General features: G+C 36.0%; 1 protein-coding gene across 5 annotated transcripts in view; it reads right to left on the bottom strand.

Moving 5' to 3' along the window:
- The window catches only part of UHRF2 (ubiquitin like with PHD and ring finger domains 2), an 85,413-nt gene that overhangs the window by 59,413 nt on the left and 6,020 nt on the right, over positions 1–19,980 (bottom strand). For 4 of the 5 annotated variants that reach the window (XM_038169768.2, XM_038169765.2, XM_038169766.2 and 1 more), the window contains exons 2-3: positions 10,749–10,991; positions 4,463–4,725 (exon numbers count right to left, since the gene is read on the bottom strand). In XM_038169768.2, coding sequence (XP_038025696.1) covers positions 4,463–4,725; positions 10,749–10,991 — 506 coding nt within the window. Of the gene's footprint in view, positions 1–4,462; positions 4,726–10,748; positions 10,992–19,526; positions 19,626–19,980 lie in introns of all 5 variants that reach the window. The other variant, XM_072031626.1, reaches the window with a different exon arrangement.

Raw genomic sequence — 19,980 nt, 5'->3', positions numbered from 1 at the left:
GCAACTGAGTGTCCTGTTCTTTATACAGGGTTTCTTAAGCAGGCAAAGAAACTATGGTGGAGACTAGGTGGAGACTACAGTTCTCAGTTATCTTCAGGATCCAACCTTATGCTGGATTCCTCATGAGTCCTTTCAAATAAGGATTCAGATTTCTTCTGTTCAGAACAGGTTCCCATCTTCATCTGTACTTGAAGACAGTTGCTTGGGGCAGAAGAATGAAATGGAGGATAGTGTATGAAAACTGATAGCACACCTTGACCTTAGAAGTCTTTAATGGCTGTTTGTGATAGTGACACAAAAGTAAAACAGAAATAACAATGAATAAAAAGGCAGGAGGGGAAAAAGAGAACTTTGGTAGAAATAGGAACACCTGTAAGCAACACTACATCCCGGTAAAATGTTGCATTCAGAAACTGACTGCAGAAGATGGACCATCAGTTAACAGCACTATTGCCACAGCTGCATGCCAAGAAAGTTGGTAACAAAGGAAGGCAGACTCAAGTTCAGTGTTGATGAATGCTCTTTACCTCACTGGTGAAAACAGTGCTCTTAAAGCATGGCGTACCTTTTAAATCTCTCACAATAAATAAGAATACGTAACACATCAGTAGCACTCACAGCTGGGAAACCTGTTTCGCCATAAGACAGTTGTCCTTTTGAAAGTTACCCCAAGCCCTTATCCAGAACAGGTATTTTCTCTTCATTGCAGTCTATTTTCCTATAAAAGTTTTCTACTGTTTTCCCCCTCACATTCACTCTTATTAAGAAGGAAATGGAATGAAGAAAGGAACAAATGAAAACCTTTCCCTCAAGAGGAGGTATATTCTTGTGAAATTGTTTAAGCCAGAAGATTAAAAGAAATAGGTTTTAGCAAACCTGGAACTGAGAAGTCCTACACAGGACTCATGATACATAAATCTAGCAGTACCAGCTAAGATCAGCTTTCTCACTTAAGGAAGGCACAAGTCCTGCTTCAGCCTTTAAGAAAAGCTGTTCTCAGGAGTGACCTAAAAGTTACCTTGTTGAAAAAGAATTAACGACTGGTTGGATTCTTCACTTGATAGGACTGCCAAGTACCTCTGGCTAGAAGATCAAAGCCAGAAGTAACCTCAAATCTGTTAAGAGATTTAACTTCTTCAAGGATCAAGCGTGGAATATACTGGCAGCCAATACAGATGCAGACTTCCTGATGCACAGGACTACGTAGAATTAATGGCTAAGGCAGCATTAACCCTTACTGAAAGGGGTAGAAAGAGTAAACACATCACAATTTCCTGGCATATTTAGGTGTTTATTGTAAAAAAAAAATCTTATTTTTGTTCTTTCACATTTTTCTCACTGCTCTCAAGAACTCAAAAGTGTGCTTCAGTCTAAATCACTGTAGTAAATTATATTAAGCATGAACTTTCCTGACAGGCACAGTTCAAGAGCAAATGATTGAGGTGAAGCTTCACTTTTGAATAAAGTTCTCAGCTACAGAGTTCTTCGACAGATATGTCAAACAATGCATTAAGTCAGTCCTAACCCTCTGAATAGTGTGAATACTAATGACACAGCCAAGGGAAGAAAGGAAAAAACAGTTGCAGGCCTCCATCCATGTTAAAACATGTGGGATCTGTGTGTTTCAGAGAGAGCAAGGTGAGCCTGGTCTGCACAAGAGGACTTTGCTACAAGAGCTGTGCACATAGTAACAGAAAGCCTTGTCCTGATGGGGTTGCACACACTTCCAGCATCTTTCTTACACAAGCATTGCTATAAGCATTACAGGTTCAAAAAAAAAAAAAAAAGAAAAAGCACCAAAGGATAATGTTTGAGGTGTTTGGGTTTTTTTCTTTTCAGATTAAATCTGCCACAACACATGGCATAGTAAAGTGTATTTGCTGTTTATCACCATAAGGTCTCACTTCAGAGTCAAGGAACTGCAGTAGACCAATTTAATGCTCTACAGCTGACCTGTCCCACAGCTGCAGCCTCCTTTTTGGTGAGATTGTCTTCCAAATTGGAAGGATAAAACGAGCATAGAACAAGACTCAAACATCAGCAGAGAAACGTTAAGAAACTGACAACACATCTCCACCTGTGACATATAGTCCTCCAATGTATTCAAGTAATTTTTATGACTTTACAGACCCAAGGCTTATGCTTTCCCCTTCCCAGGCATTTTTATTCTGTTTCAGATGAATGCAAGTGCTTTCACCTCTTGCAGGAGTATAAATATTGTGGGCAAGGCATAGTTGAAATTACCCCACCTAAGAGAATCATTTTCTTCAGGAGATAAAAGGGAAGATGTCTTTATTTGCAGTGGTGTATTTTGAAGAAGCTCAGAAAATGCCAAGTTAAGCAGCAAAATGCACAGCCTGAACCTAAAAAACAAAACATCCAGAAACAGGTAGCTGTGCAGAAGAATAAATGAGTAATAAAGTATGAGCCTCAAAGAATACAAGAAGTTAAATTATATGAGACAAGCTCTGAAGCACAGAGGAACTGTGTGGTAAAGCACATTATGCTCCCCCTTTTTATCCATAAGGAACATACTGGCAGCAGAATAGTTGCGTACAGACAGAGGTAAACACTAATGGATGCAAATAAAGTGCTGTGATTGCCCTAATATCTGCCATTTGAATATTCATGTTAATTACCACTAAAAGAAGCGAGACCTTTTAATATTTTTAACCAAATGTCAGTAACGTTCATGTTAAACCAAATAACCCATAAAAGCTCAAGTTCTGCTTTCCAGAAAGTCTTCCAATAGTTACTTTTTCTGCACATTCCAACAGCCAGCATCTTCAACTGAAACATTCAGTATCTTAGACTGAACAAGTACATACCTGTGCCTTTAATCACTATCTTGCAACATTATGTTCCTATACCTTATCTAATTTTGTTGGCAATGAACATCAAACTGCTATGCATAATCTTACAGTAAGACCAAGAAGATTACTGTCTCCACCTGCTCAAAGTGAGCAACTAGATCCTGAAGCACACACAAATGAAGGTAAATTTTCTTTTTCTTTAGTATACCAGATTTTAGTACAGATAAAATCTGGTGTGTTGTGCAACATTTTCTATTTTAGCAATTGGGAGAAAAAATAGGCCATATACAAAAGAGGAGCAGAATTTCACTGCAGCAGTTACAAAAGTTTCTAAAGAAATTTTTGCTCATGGCTCACTTACATACATCCGCAGTGCTGGAAATTAGGTAATCTTGAAGCCAATCTTTAACCACAATGCACACATAATTACCCTAGAAAGTGTTCTGATTTTGATTGTATCAGTTGAGCATGTTATTTCCATGTACGTCTTGTAATATTTGATACCTAATAAAGTATTTAAATTTTTAAAAGATTGAAAATCTTAAAGAAAAATTCAATTTTTAAGGCTTTCATCTTTGTGATTATTTAACATTTTAACTTACACAGTTGCAGATGCAATTTTGTATCTGAAATCAAGTCGGAAAAAGCACACTGAGTTGTAACAGCAGCAGCAAAATGTTCTCTATTCAAGTCTGTATTTTTATTTTTCTAGCAAAACTACATTTAGTTACACTTTAACTGAACTTGAAACTGCTGCTCTGAAAGTGTATTGTGGAAATCTTTATTTAATACTGAATACACCTTGCCCTCCATTTCCTTAAGCTTGGATTGCACAAACTACAGTATTTCTACTATTCTCAGTAGCTCTACTACTCTCAGTAGCAAAAATTAAGAAACTCCCTAGAATCTATTTAGGTGCTTAGCTCAATGCTTCAGCAAATGCTGATTAAAACAATTTTAAAAAAACTCCCAAGTGAATGAAATTGTGCAAAACTTCTTCAAAAGAAATTATTTTCTATTTAGTGTGCAGTATGAGGGGCAATTCCTGCCCACACACTGATGGCTCCAACACTTGTTTTTATGAAAAAACAAAAAACCCACAACCCTCCCTTAGTGCCCTCATTCCAATTCAGAACCAATTTCATGCCTTGAGTCACAAGTTTTCTAAAACAAACCTTTGTCAGCAATGCAGACCTGCAATTTTGTGCATAACTGTTCCAGTTAGAACAAAATTAATCCAAATTGTGTACCAAAATTTGCTCTCATGAGCCTTCTCCAGTTCCAATGAGAGGAGCTGAATATACACAGGGAATAGATAAATAAAACAGTACTTTACTTGGAAAAACCCGGAGTGAAAATTCATTTATATATATATATAGTTTCTTCTTCTCATATAATTAAGGATGGATTTAAAATTTTAAAGACAAATTAACTAATACTTGACAAGTACTTATGCATGGAAAAAAATACCATTACTCCCATGTATTCACTATAGCCACTGAAAAGTGTTTAAACATTTTAATAATTTTTTTCTTGGTTGCAATATTGAACTTGCTTTCTTTGATTCCAAGCTTCTTCAAGAAATTCTTGGTTTATACAAACCAAATAACAATATGTGATGTCCTCAAAATAGTATCAGGAGCACTTACTCATCGTACTTGATATGATAAATAGCTTCTTCATCAGTGTCCATACAGTCTGAATAAGATGTGGATGGGGTACTGTCCAAATTATTTGCATTCTCTCTAGAATGATCTTGACTTAAGCTTCCATTAGTCCTTTTGTGAGTATTACCACTCTTTCCTTGAGCTTTACCATTCTTATGTCCCTTTGTTGCTCGGGTAACATTTTCTATGTGAGCTTCAAACCAAGCTCCAATGCTGACATCACGGGCATCCACCAATTCATTTATCTAGAAGAAAAATTCAATAATGAGTTTATGCATGTTTTCTATAATCTTAATTAAGAATAAATAAGACAGTTACTATACAACTGCTTAAATCTGTTAACAGTAAAAATTTAACACCAGTAACTCATTGACATTGAGCAAGTTCAAGTAACATACAGTCATCATTAACACTCTGCATGTTCAGTATTTTATTCTTGTCTCACTAAAGTTTAGTATTAGGAAGAATCACAGAACTGTTCAGGATGGAAGGGACCTCCAGCAATGACCTGTTCCAGCCCTCTGCTCAAGGCAGTCAGCTATCGCAGGTTGCACAGGTCCATGTGCAGGTGGGTTTTGAAAATCTCAAAGGAGAGACACTGCAACTTCCATCCAAGACCAGACAGAATCTTCAACATCAGGCCAGCAAGCAACACATTAATTTTCTGTTATATCAGAACGGCTTTTTAATTACACACAAAATGTGTCAGATAGCTAGTAAAAAAAATACTTAGCTTTCAAAAATGAACACCATGTTTACTAGCTATATGAAATAAACCTATACGTGATTTTAGAAAAAGAGACCAAGTGATTTTTTAAGCCTGAAAGTTAGCTTTCTCTTTTTTGTTGTCATTTGCTCTTGCTTCACAAGTTGGTTTTTTTTTGACTAAAAGAAGTATACACTTATACGCAGTACTACACCATTAAAATACTAGCTTACAGCCATGGGATTTTAAAACTTTCCTCTGCCTCCAAGCTGGAATTATTAATTAACCTTTTGTAATTCTGCCATACAGCATTTTTTACCCCTCAGGACTTGAGAGGAAAGAGGGAGGAAACAAGTCTAACAAGGATGCAACCACAGTCAACCAAAATCCTATAGCTGCAAGCAACAGAACTATCTCCAAACATATCTCAGAATAATAGTGGCATTAAGCAACCAAAATACTTTATTATTCTAGAGCATGTTTTATTTTCACAAGTCATCAGCTAATTAATCGGATGTTTCTTTAATAATTCTGAGAACACCAGGAAAAAGGTTATTTAAAGAACGTTTCATCCACAGTATAACAACTATAAAAAAAATCATGACAACATAAGTTCTGCACAGCCATGCCATAGAAAACATCTGCAATAAACGATTACGATATAGATGTGGCTTAAACTGCAGCCTTTGTCAAGTATTAGTAGCAGGGACATACTTAGCAACTCCAAAGGCTAGCTTCTATTAACCAAGCAACCATAATACATCTTGGCAGGGACAAGATCAAAAAAAAAAAGGAAAAACCACCACACTCAGTAACATCCACTATTTAGAGTTAAGCATTCTCTAAGTATCTGAACATGCAATTCACAGCAGTTTAAGCTAACAAATTTAACCCAAGAAAGCAATGTATAAATAATGCTTCAAATGTTAATCTCCTCCTTTCATTCACTTTCTTAAAACAGTCTCCAAAATTCAATCCTCTCTTTTTTCTCCCACAAAATTCCAAAGCTTTGTTTTTTATTCTTAAAAACTACAGTATCTGAAATACAGATTTTTACCAGGAGGAACACTTCAGTCGCCTAATAAATCAAAGAACAGCCTCATTTTAAATCTGTTTTAAATATAAGCAGTGGATTCCAACACTTGTAAGAAACCCAGAAGTGTCCCTACACAACCTTAAGAGTTTGAATTAGCTGTAGCACAAGGTTCTCTTTTTTTTTTTTGGTCTGAAGAGCAGACTTGAGAAACTTGGGAAAAGAGTCCTTCATCTGCTGCTACTACTTGAAAGAAGTTCAGAAAGTGCCTGAGAAGCCGTGTTAGCCAAGCCGTCATCATTAGATTACAAAAATAAAATTCAGTGCAGTCTCCCGTAATACCTTGCAAAAGCATCCTTCCATAATTTGATATGCACATTCACAAAACAGACTTTCCACCCTTGCAAAGTACAAAGGCAATAAATTACCATCAAAGACTACTGAGGAACATCAGACAACTATTTTACACAGTTCTGTTTCTGCAAAAAGATCCAGTCTGCGGCAGAGAATTCAAAGAAAAATGCAGTCAAGTCTGCTTTTATGCAAAATTGTTTTGATAGATTTATTTTCTGTTGATTTTAAGTTGGAATATGACTACTTGGAGCAGTTCTTGAGGAGTAGAAGATTGAAACCAAGTTGTATAAAAGAGTATTTCCCATGAAAAACAAAAGGTACATGGAGAAGGTAAGTAAAGATGCAAACAAAATCAGAGCTCTATGGTAAGGAAGAAGTCTAACATTGGTGTAACAACCTAAAAGCCTTTTAGCGTTCTGACAAATGTGTTTAAATGCAATTACCTAGACTGATTTACCAACTAAAGACAACCATCAATTTAATTCATCTTTCATTTTAGTTTGTAGAACATCATCCAGTGATATAACTACAAATGTTAATACCAACAAAACAGCAACTGTTTCTTATTTAGAATTGCAAAATTAACAAACAGTCATAAACAGAACAGTTATGACTTATGATCACTAAAATGAGAATAATGGGGATAATACTAATTATCTATCTATTAACTATCTCTTAAAAAAAATCACCAGAAAAAGTTAAATAGGACAGATCAAGCCAGATCCTTTTTTTTCCGTAAGAATTACAACAGTAGGAATATGAACAGATCTCATCTTTGCCCTTCTTCCTGATTTGAAATATCATAACCTTGTTTACTGTTGTATTACTTCTCCTTTTCTCTGAGAGAAAATAACCACTTCACAATTATCACCATAATACAAAGATTGATAATGAAATAATTAACTGTCTACACTTAAACTGCAGCAGCATGCAATTCAGTAAGAGCAAATTTTCCTAGTACCTGTTCAATGGGATGTTTTATGCGGTGTTTTAAGTCCAGTCAAAACAATACTGCGAACTGATTCACAGGAATATAATGACAACATTCTATGAACAAGCACACCTTTAATTACTAAAGAAAAATACTGCATGCAAGTAGGGACTGTACATATTCCGAAGCAAAACCACAGACTATTCTATTTTTCTGCAAAAAGAAATCTGCAAATTAAAATGCTCTGAAGGGCCAAAGAAAAGGCTGCAAATAGGTTTTGCTCTCACAGCTAAGATGAGAGGAGCTCTGCAACAGAGCAATTAAAGAAATACCAACCATCTTTAAAAGATAAGAGAACATTGGAGACTAAACCAGGCAGAAGCACCAGATGAAGTCATCGTTCTAAAGTAGATATAAGGAAATGCCATCCAATCTGTGGAAGGCCCAGTGATGAAAAGTGGTATATGGTATAAGTCAGGGGGGAAGAAAAGTAGCATGATTTCCAATGAACATAAAATCACTGAAGTTAAAAGGTACTTCTGGAGATCTCCAGCCCAACCTTCTGCTTAAAGCAAGATACGAACTGAACTGAGTTCATGTCAATTTGTTCAGAATTTTATCAGGTTGTTATGTCGTGAAAAGTTCCAAGCATGGAAGTTTCTCACCCTCTCTAATTCAACCTGTTTCAACCCTTATCATCATAGTTTATTTCCTTACTACCCCTTTCTAATTCCCAAATACTGTCTTTCATTCTCCTGTTCTGTACCTCAGTAGAAAGCTTTGTCTTTGAAGAACATTGGAAGGTCCTGTCTTCCACAGAGCCTTCTCTTTTCTAGGTTAAATAAGACCAGTGTCCTAAGGTCTCTCCAAGATAGCCAAACCAGACTTCTTGGTGTGAACTTGACCCACTGCACTTGCTAAATTTATCACCGCTTTCCTTGTGCTAACACACCTGAACATGGATGCAGAAGGTGGAATATCAAATTACAAGTGAAGTTGAATAATCACTCATAATTGATAATGAAGTTGAATAATCAGCTCATCAACTGGCTGTGTTCTTGCTAATTCAGCCCAGCTCCTGTTGATGCATTCTTAGCATGCGGTACTGCTACACTGCAGTGATGACTTTCAGACAATCTTAAACAAGCTCCAGATGCCATTACAGCAGAGCAAATCCCCAGTGGGGCTGCCACGCTCCCAGTCTGCACCATGAGAGAACATTATTCATCTGAAGTGCAGGATTTGATTTTCTTGAGGTTCATGGCAGTCCGTTATTTCAAGTCCACCTACATCCTTCTGAATGGCAGACTTGCCTTCACACCAGCTACACTACCCAGTGCTATGCTGGTGTTCAAAGACTTGGAGAACATGCATTTCCTCCTTCTCTCCAGGCCATTGGTGAAAACACTGAGCAGGACAGGTCCAAGGATAGTCACCAGACTGAGTAAGAAACTACTAATAATAATCCATTTTTTAAACCAGATGCATTAACTATTTTCAGTCTTAACGATAATGAACAGGAGTTGAATATTGTTACACCCACTACTAATCTTTCTAAATTCTGATTTACATGATCAACAGAATTCCTCTGTATAGTCACCATAAGTCACTATTATAACCATCACCTTTTTTTTTTTTTCATCTTCACCTCTACCTTTTGTTTTCTCTTTTTATGAGATGTTCCATACTGGCTACACCTTTCCTTTTGGTAGCTGAAACCAGAAAGAAGTGCGCAAAGACTATTCAGAACATGGAGTTAACAGGTCTCTTGAGTCTAGCTCTGTAACCAGATCCAGTGAAGCACAGGACTTTGCTCAGCTATTAAAAAAAAATTAAGAAAATGATTAAAGATTATTCCTTCCTGTAACTAGACAATTCCTTATTGTTTGGTAAACAATAATTAAACACATCCAAGTGTTTAGCCATCTAACATGCCTTAGTTTATGGTCTTTTTCATTAACTTATTTATTAAAAGTTTTTCACATTTGAATTACATTACTGGCTAGAATTTGTTTAAGTTCCCTGATTCTGTAAGCAGAAAACCACTAAGTGTTCCTTCTGTCGTCTGCAAAACAGCTAAGAACGATGACTGTAGCCATACACAAACTACTTTTTCTCTCTCCACGTATTAAAAATATAAAGCTGGCTTGAAAAAAATAAAAATTGTTACATGATGTTTCAGGTTTTAAGTGAAACCAAGATATAGCTTTTCATCTGGGTGAAGGTTCTAAATAAGACCATTCCTCTACCTGAAAGTTGTAGAGGTATGGCAGTGCAATCTTTTTTTCTCTGTGTAATCTTGGACTTTTTCAAAGGAATTACTGCTATTGATACTATTCATCAAAAAGCACCTCCAGACCAGGAGGAAAAATGTTACCATACCCTCATATACACATCTTGCTAAATATCCAGCTACCTAGCAATCTGCAGATTGCTTGTTTTCTATTTTAACTTAAATTCTAGTACACTGGTACAATCCTAGATGACAACATGGAAAAATTCAGAAGGTTACTAAAAACTAACAAGGGAAGTGATACATGTGATTCCTAAACAAACTATAATAAAATCACAGTGTATTATATTAAGTTTATCAGTCCTCTATCAGAACAAGATAAGCATTAGTATTAAAACTCATATTTGGCAAGCTAGAAAAAAATAGGGGAAAAGGCCACACTTTTCCACCTATCTTTTCTGTGGATTTTTTTCTCTTTTTACAGAAAGTACTGCTATTTCACAAGCACTCTTAACTTATGGGAGGCCACAATCCACTTACTAAAAAAAACTTTTGGAGAACACAATGTGTCAAAGTTTATGAATACTCCTGAAACCTGTAACACTAATGAACCTGGTACAGCAACACACACTAAGTTACTTTAAACTAAACCACACTAAAATCTTTAATATAATACTCTTCCCCAAACAGCTCCATCAAAACTCAGATTCAATCCAGATGACTGAAGTTTGAACACACCTAAAATATCCGTAATTTTTAAGTAATTTCTTTAACTCAATTTAACATCTTATCTCTAATAAAAAGAATGCAACTGTCAGTGAAGCTTCAACAACTTGCAGAGATATCTACTTAAATGCAGTTTATAGTTTCCCTCACTGGGAAATTAGGTTTAATGATGAAAAAAAACAGTTAGTACACAGACATTTACAGCAAAAAGCAAAAAACCTTTTAAGAGTAAAACTGAACCTGCAAGTGTAAGGCAAGCTTCCAGCTTTCAAAGCTTGTACATACCTTGTACAATCCAATGCCAGGATCAATGAGAAATGAGCGAGATGATGTAGATGGCTGACTGGGAGACCCACTACTTGTTTTTTTGACTTTGTTCTTGCAGTTGGAAACAGCACAGGGATTGACTTCTCCATCCTCATCTGTCATAGAAACCGTTGTAGGAGCTTCAGATTCAGAACGTATCAAAAGCTGAACTATGTCATTGAGTCCAACATTGTAGTCAAATAAAGTGTGTCCATCTTCTAGCTGTCCAAAAAAAAAAAGTATAGTTGTAAAATTCTATCTTAAATATCTTAAATTAAGAAGTTTCCAAATCTTCCTTTTAAAGGCAGTATCCACACAGACCATAACTCTGTGTCAAAGTTATTTAAGAGACAACCCATCCACTTCAGATAAACAAAAACCTGTGTCTCAAGTAAATGTAACAAACTCTCATCAAGTTACCTGTGGCCATGATTTCACTAATGAAAAAAAAAAAAAAACACTTCGGAGCTTAAATTAGAAACATACACCTTTACAGGCTTTGGATCTTTTAATTACGCTGTGATCTTCAAGATAAACAAGTGATTTTTCTTATTAAAACATGCATAGGTCTTATGCAATAACTAAATGAAGGTGGCAATGTGTCATAGAAGTGAGAATTTTTATGTTGTCATAGTATTTTATACATTACAGCTACATAATTTCACTCTTCTCCCATCTCTTCCTGAAAGCAAGGCAGTACTGATACCTTCCCATTGTTTTGGGAACTCTCTCTTACATGAAAAATCTAGATATAAAAAGCCTCATACACATACAACTCTATTTACTTTTCAAAATGATAAGACCTGGAAGTATTGCACAAGAAGAACTATAAGGAGAAGCAACACTAAAAATATGCACTGGACCTTTAGTTCTTAATTAAGTTATAAAATGAACTCTCCTAAATTGAGAGCACTCAAAAGCACAATGTTATTCCAGATTTAGCCACCCCACAAAGAAGGACCCAAACAAGCTTTATTCACTGAAGACGTTACTGTTACCTATCAGTCACATAGTTATAATATTGAGGAAGAGAGCGTGATGCAGCATTCTCTCAATAACTTTAAATATCTAGGCAGAGTTATATTCCAGATTCATTTTGATTCTGCACAACACCAGAATATAAATAGACATTTTAATCGTAGTCATTTTAATCATACATAGTCATAGCACATAGTTACTAAGCATTACTTTAGGTTCTACCTAACAGGTATCTTAAAGCTGTGCTATCTTATTTTGATCTCATAATATCACCTACCAACAATTAAGCTAAGAAACATACATCAAAAACTGACAAGTTGTATGCTGGGAGAGCACATAACAGCAAGGAGTAGTGACCGTAACTGCTTTGTTCTGTTAAATACCCTCATTTACTCACAGCATCTTCGAAGTAGAGAAGACAAAGTTTGCCCAAAAACGTAATGCATTGCTTTGGGACACCAGAACTTGAATTTGAGTAGTTATATTTTACTTCACACTGCAAAGGCAGAAAAAAAGTGTATGATCAGAAAGCCTCCCACTGGCTTCCAAACTGCTTCTGCAATGAAAAGCTAGCTTTTTTTTCCCTCCTCCTAAGAGGAGGGACAGAATTTCTAACAGCACTGTTTTGGGAATCTTCTCAAATAGACCTGTTTTCAAGAAGTTATAAGCAATAACAATATATCAAACAAATGCAGAGAAGACAGAAGCATCAGAAACAAATAAGAAGAAATTTCCCAGCTTCCCGCTAATCTAGTTTTTCATTACATTCAAATGATCTCAGGACTGCAAGTTAGGATGAAAAAAAAAAACCTACACAGAAGGGCAGAGGTCAGTTATGGACACAATCTGCCAATCAGAGTATCAGTTTTCCTTCCAAAAGGCCAAAACCCATGCTAAAGATTACTCCCCTTAGTCCTGATAAGGACCACACCCACAGTTAAAATTTACATCAACCTACATTTGATTAAGTATGCATTCCCCAAAAGCAGAGTGCACTGATGTCACAAATGAGACTCCAAACATTAGTTTCATTGCTTGGTTAAGCAATAGCCAAAAGCTAGCAAAACTAAATATAGAAAGGCTACTGAAAGGCTACTCTGCAGTGCTGCAACGGAAGAACAGCTCAAAGTTCGGCCAACAACAATGGGAATAACCCATATGCAGCTGTAAGTTTTCAAACCTGTTCAACACGTATCAGACACACCATAAAAATCTTCAGTACAATCAGTTTTAACTATCAAGCATGCAAAGGTCTTAAAATGGAAATCTCAAGCTAGTGGTATTCTACAGGCAACTGCCAACACTGCCTCATATACCTGGAAGCCTAAGGTAGGGTTAACAATCTACTTAAGCGATTTCACATAACCATCCCCCTCCCATCATGTTGTATATCCCCTCTACACTTGTGACGACTCTTTAAGAGAAGGAACACAAGTGTTCTTCCAACCTTATGACAATCCAGATTTGCAGGCTTTTCACAACACCAGAACTTTGTGGTTAAAAAACCAGAACTCTTGAATTCAAAGTACACAGAAACCCAAAACAAAGACAAGTAACCTCCTTGCATTAATATATCTGAGGTGAAAATACACATTTCAGTGCATTGCTGGAGCTGCTACTGCTTCTGAACACTAACTCTAGGCCCACTCTGAAGACTTAATCTCCCTGCAGATGACTTTTTATTGTTGTTTTAAAATGCCTTACTTTAAATTGTAGTGCAAAATTGTGTAATTAAAACACTAGTACTTCTGCAAACTATACTGCTTCAGAAATAATAAATAACACTGTCTTTGCTGCCTTTCTCTCAGGACATGCCATGTGTAGGCTGAGAGAAAATAAGCATTTTGGGGTGCTGCAGTTTAAAGTCTAAAGCCAAGTCAGTGAAGATCTAATCTGAACAGCCTGGATATTCTGCCATTCTGAACACTGCATATTCTGAGTGTTAACACTCAGGTTAAAAATGGCATGTTTAGTGTCTTATCTACTTATTAGTTACGACTCAGATTAATTTGTATCTTTGGTCCACAATCAAATCTTCCCTATTAGCCTAAGAAAGAGGCAATGAAAGGTGAAGACTTGACTAAATAAGTCTGTCCAGGTATAGTTATATTTAATGTGTTCAGAAACCCACACATCCCCAGGTCTTGAACAATAAACAGCCTTCTCTAGTGATCCACACACTAACCACAATGCACAGGCAATCCATTCCTTCATGGCGATAAAAGAAGTCAGCTGTGATTAACATGAGCTAAACAGACTAAACTAATGACTGCAGTGAATTAGCATTCTATTCTCTGCCCAGGCAGTTGATTTGTGTGTGTTTGTTTTCTTGTTATCAGTCTTTTCAGGAATACTTTATGGCTACAGATTATTAGACATAACTAGTGAAGTTATGTTTGTCTGAAAGCAAAGTAACAAGAGGTAAGATTACTATAAGCAGACTTGTAATGAGGCAGGATGTGGTGTTTGGCAAAGTGATAGTCAGGAAAGAGCATCTGTTTACACTATGAATGAAAACATGTTCCTAGAATATCAGCAAAGGTATAAATTTAGACCGAGTCAAAGACTGCATCATTGCCTTCTTCTGGTGACAGAGTGGAGAAAAGAAAACCTAACCAGTAAAGTCAAGTTTGCATGCAATTTGACTAACAATAATAAAACGAATGTGTGTATCTACAAGTATACCTATACCTAGCATTACTGCATCATTGACCACTGAAAGCTTGAGTAACAATGCTGAAAAACAACCAGTGTTTAAAGAACTCCATGCCACAACTAAAGGAAAGAATAAGGTACTGATTCTTGAATTGCTGATACTATACAGATTTTCATGTAACAATGGGATCTTCTCTAGTAAGGTTCTATCCTCGGACTACTACAGCAAGGAATCAGGAATGCAACACATCACTCTCCAGCACACTTGACCCTCCAGACACAATTATTTCTTATTGGCCATGCGACAACTTTTCAAATTATATTAAAGCACTATCAGATGTAGAAAATGCAGGACTTAGCACCATTAGCACATCTGCAGTATATTGACAAGTAGGAGGACGAAGGAACGAAGATACAAAAAGTAGAACAAATACATATTTTTTCTATACACAACTAACATTTTAAATCCATCTTGGAATACAGTATTTCTTAACGAAACACCACTAACAGAAAAGGAACAGAAACCACACACAACTACAGAACACACACACCTAACTCCCAGAAAGCCTTTTCTCACTATTATCAAAACACATTAATGCATTACTGAATTGAGACTCAGGCTACCTCATAGACAGGTTACATATTCAATGCAGGAAGGCAAAAAAATACATTCAAAAATATTACAGCAATTTGTGGAAATAGATGCCAAACAACCACTCCCCCAGTCAGCTTTATAGTATACTCACTTTTAACAATACTTATTTATACAAATATACAGAAAAAGTTCATACCATCCCACTGCATAAAGATACTAACAGGAAGAATACATTTGACTCTATCGTATTTGCCTGTATATTTTAAATGAAAACATTACACATTTTTATATTATCATTGACTAAGCATTTATGGACACTTGCTTTTCTCAAGCTCCTAAGTACAAGTGACAAGCAAAAGAAATTCAGCAAATACCAAATAGTCACACTCTATCTCAGTTACAGTATCTTAATAGGTCATTAAAACGTGTAAAAAAGGAAAAAAAATAGACAACTTTATGAAGATTTTAATTATTTTTCCAGCTCTTCTGACACTACAGCCATCAAGAAGTATTTGTTTCCTTAGAAGTAAACATCACCACTTCCAGTTTTTCTTCCTCTTAATGACTAGCTCTTTCAAAATCCTGTAAGGCCTGATTAACATGTTTTGAATGAAGTGTCACTAAGTAGCAGTTAGATTTACTGTATCTGCTAACATTCTTTCTATATAATAAATATCCCTAAGTACAGAAACAGATTACATCCTTCAAACCTAGTTTAAGTGCTATAGAGACTACCAGTTTCAAAATACTTCTTCAGAGGGTTGTTATAAATACTTAAAAGTAAGACAAGACTGTGCTTATGCTAATATACAAGTAGCTGTAGCAAGACAATACTGGAACTGATACTTACCCACTATCACTGTTAGAACTATGCCTTGTAACATCAGGCCATAAATTACTTTAAAGGCTTGTAGAAATTGCACTTACTAACACAAATGATCATACAGAGTATACTATACTACATTACTTGGAAAAATCACCCCACAAGTCATTCAACAATTAATACATTAATTTGTCTACAAGTCCCTGCAGAATCACAGCTCATTTGGGGTTACGCAGCATGCATGGAGAACTCTCAAGAAAGCATGTCATCATTCCTGTCAGAACATATTACCTACTGTTTTTATCCTATAGCATGATCAAAGAGTGTAGGGTAGGTTCCTAGGTCACCTTAATTCAGTCACTCCATTTGGAAATCAGGATCTTTAGTCATTTATGGAAGTGTGTTTCTGAGCATCTTCTGACGCTTCTGATATTTTCCAAGAACTAGAACAGTGCCAAGATCTAGCAATAAAGATGAAAGAAACTATGGAATGCAGCAGATCTCTTCAACTGAAGTAGAAAGTTGAAAAGTGACATCAGTCTTTTGTTCTGCATTGGTGTTACATGTACCCTGCAGATTTCTTTAATAGGAAATGCATAAATCATTTCCAGATAAAGTTCAGCAGAAAAGCTTTCTGCTGGTTCTTTTTTTTCCCCCCCAGAAGAAAACAGAAGGTTGTATAAAAGGAGTTACCCAGAGGCTAAGTTAGTCTGAATAAGTAAAAGAACCTAGAACTTTCAGAAAACCACTGAAAGCAAATAAAGAAGAAATCTAGAATTTCCGTTATTTTAAGTCTGTAAATCTTTTGAGACTTTTCTGTTCCTGCATGGAAGAAGTCTGCTGGAACTCTGAATTCTACTTAGTGTTTTTACAGACTGATTTAAACATATCTCGAACCCATTTCTGAAAATGAAACGCCAAACTGAGTTTTGGACCAATGGTACCAACCCACGTCAAGAAAATTACCATGCCTGACACTTAATTCATGGACTTCTACTATTTGTGAAGTGTGCTTAGATTTTCAGCTTTGAAAGCATAAGCAAAATAACCTGAACAGTATTTTTATTCCAGATAATAGTCTAGGTGTAGACTACAGTTTATCTCATATGTGAAGAAAATGATGGAATTTTACAGGATTTTTAAGTTCACATATTAACAACATTCAGTACTAAGGCCCAATGGGAGGTTTTTAAAACAACTGTATGCTTGCACTGTTTCCCAAGGAAGTACAGCTGTCCTAACTGCAAGATGGAAAAAAAGCTAAATAAAAATGAATTTAGCCAACCACAAAGAAGTTGCTATCTTTATATGAATTAGAAAGTTTAATACACAATATTTTAAGGGTTTGGCAACTCCAGGAGATCCACTTTTTCAAGTAACTCTAGTTTCAATAGTAGATGTTCCATACAGGCTGCTCTGTCTGTTACTCTTGTACATGGGACAGTTCTGCTGCTATGTTACATTTAAGTGATCAGTAATTTTTGAGTTCAGGAAGGAAATTCCTCAGACAACCCATGATAGTAAGAGAATAAAAAGAAAAATAATGACAAGCAAATATCTTTAAGCAAAGACTGTAAGCCAAGACTGTACATGATTCCTTGTCACATGCCACCAGAAGAAACTTTTTGAAGTGTCGGTTTGATTTCAGTAGCCCCACATTTTAAACAAAATTTTGGCATAAATGCTTTGCAGACACAAGAAGATCCTGTTCCTACTGTTTTCTCCTTGGCATTCCTGAATGACTTCCTCTCTCCCCCATTCTCATTGCTGTCCAGATCCTTAGCAAAGATCCTAACAGGAGGCAAACAGCAACACCTATCAGTCTCATACGAAAATTAACTGTAACTGTAAAAAGTAATTTTTACTTTCCTAAAAATGAAGTAACCTTAACCTTGCTGTAGAAGAAATGCCAGTCAAACTCTAGGAAATCCCTATCAGTGCATTATGTCCTTCACTCTCTCTGACAAGCTCCTGAACAAAAGCAGAGACCAAGCAGAAATGTATTTGAGACTCTACAATTCTTTCACTCATCATTAGAAAGACTTTAATTTACAGTTTCATTACAAGTACTGGTCTTGACTATGCTCTAAAATATTCATGATAACTTTTTATTTAATAGTTTGGACTTAGTAACTTGCTATTAAAAATAAACAAATGCAGATGGCTGATCACTCCCTCATTTCAAGAAGGAGAATTTACTAGTCAATAAAAAAAGATAAAAATCATTCTCCGTCCTGTTTGCTTTCTCTTAACACTCTTTAGAGTAATGAAATCACAATAGAATAAGTAGGTGAAATATCTGGACAAGGAATTTCTGACAGACTCTAGATCCATCTCTCCAGAACAGAAGACAGGCAGATCATAACATTTTTAAAAACAATAGCCAAACAAAATATTATTGTTTTAAGATGTCACAAATCAGACTCAGTTTGTCACTCTTTCTGCCAAGAGAATGACTTTTCAAAGTAACCTATAGGAATGTTTGAAAACAAGACCACTACACCAAAAATAAACAAAATCACGCCAGCAAGCCCACATGAATTAGTTTCTAAATTAGAGCACACTTAATTTGACTGCTTAAGTGTTTTAGTGAAACAGCTAATGATCTGCCCTTGACTCAAGGAAAAGTGGTCATAATACTCGATATCAAATGCCTCACTCAACAAATCAATCTCAATAGGTACCACAGTCTTAGACTCCTACAATACTCAGAAAGCACACAGCAAGAGGAAGTCCTACTGAGGCGGACTGTGGAAACTTCAAATACTTAAGGCTTTTTTTTTTTTTTTTTTTAGAAGTAGTGTCAACCAGCTAGTTTAATCACAGCACAAAGTGTAAATACACTGTTTGCTCAACTCCATACACAAGAGGAAGTCTGATATGCTACACAAAGCCACACGATCTAGGAAAAAAATCAGATTCCTGTTGCTGACATTGTTTGTCACTACACATCAACCTCGGCAGATACACCGCAAATGAAGTGTGCATTACTACTCTTGGTACTCAAGCAACACAACTAACTTTTAAGAAGCATGTTACTCTTTTCCTTAAGTACTGTAACTAAAAATAAGTATGGAAGCCTACAGTTTAAGGCCGGTCTCCAACTACAGGGTTTCTTAATACCATATTACAAGATGATATGCAGAGTGTACAGGTGGTACCAATGCATTTTACCTTTTGATTTGGACTAACTATAATCCAAAAGAGATTCCATTGTAAAGATTATTGTGAACATGAGAATAGCTGAAAGTTGTCTGAGAAGACTTTTTGACTTAATCAGAAGATCAAGGTGAAGGCAGCCATTACAGCTTCATCTCTGCAACTCTTCCAAATTAAATTTTTAAATAAGAACTTCAGATTTTGAAGATTATTTCTTTCTTTATCACTGGGTGAGATACAAAAAAAAAATTATTAATTTAGACTGGATGTTTTCTTCTCAGAAGCAACTCTCAATCCCATTAAAGGAACATTTGCTCATTAATTTCTAGCTGGAAGATGAAGTTATAGTAGCAGGTTTTCTTCCACAGTCCTCAGGAGTCTTCTAATTAGGAAAATAAAAGTTCATGGTGTCTTCTGTCTGACACTGAGGATTACCTGACACTTGTAATAAAAATGTATGCCAAAAATATAAAGCTGTATTGAAATCCTTAGAAGCATGGAAAGACTCATTCGTCTCTGAGCTGATTAGATTAGGGTTGTCAAGTACCTCCTGTATGATGTATGGACTTCTATAGCACAGGCAACTGAAGTTCAGCAACAGTGGTGCCAGGGTGAGCAAATGACTATTTGCAGCTTGTAAGGATACCTGTAATGAAGAACTGGTTATTATCTGAACCTTCTGTAATCAACGGAAATCTAAAAATAATAATGGTAATAATAATATAAGACCCAAGTTTATCAGGGCAGTTATTCAAACATAACAACTAAATGATTAGGCATGTACATCCACTTTTGAGCTTTTAAAGTGAGTTCTCTTAGAAGTGGTATCAACTTTTGATTGCGTGCCAGTGGTGAAATGGCAGGAAATCCTCACCATCCAGTTGTCAGTCTTGCCATATAAAAAATAAACAGTTTGCACGAGTATCCACATTAAGTTAAGAAAAGCACTAGTGCTCAACTACCATAATTCGGTTACATGAATATATAAGCCACAAAGCACA

Source organism: Anas platyrhynchos, chromosome Z, assembly GCF_047663525.1.
Source record: "Anas platyrhynchos isolate ZD024472 breed Pekin duck chromosome Z, IASCAAS_PekinDuck_T2T, whole genome shotgun sequence".
NCBI classification, from domain to species: Eukaryota; Metazoa; Chordata; class Aves; order Anseriformes; family Anatidae; genus Anas; species Anas platyrhynchos.
Note: the sequence above shows the minus strand (reverse complement) of the source record. Positions and strands in the feature narration are given on the sequence as shown.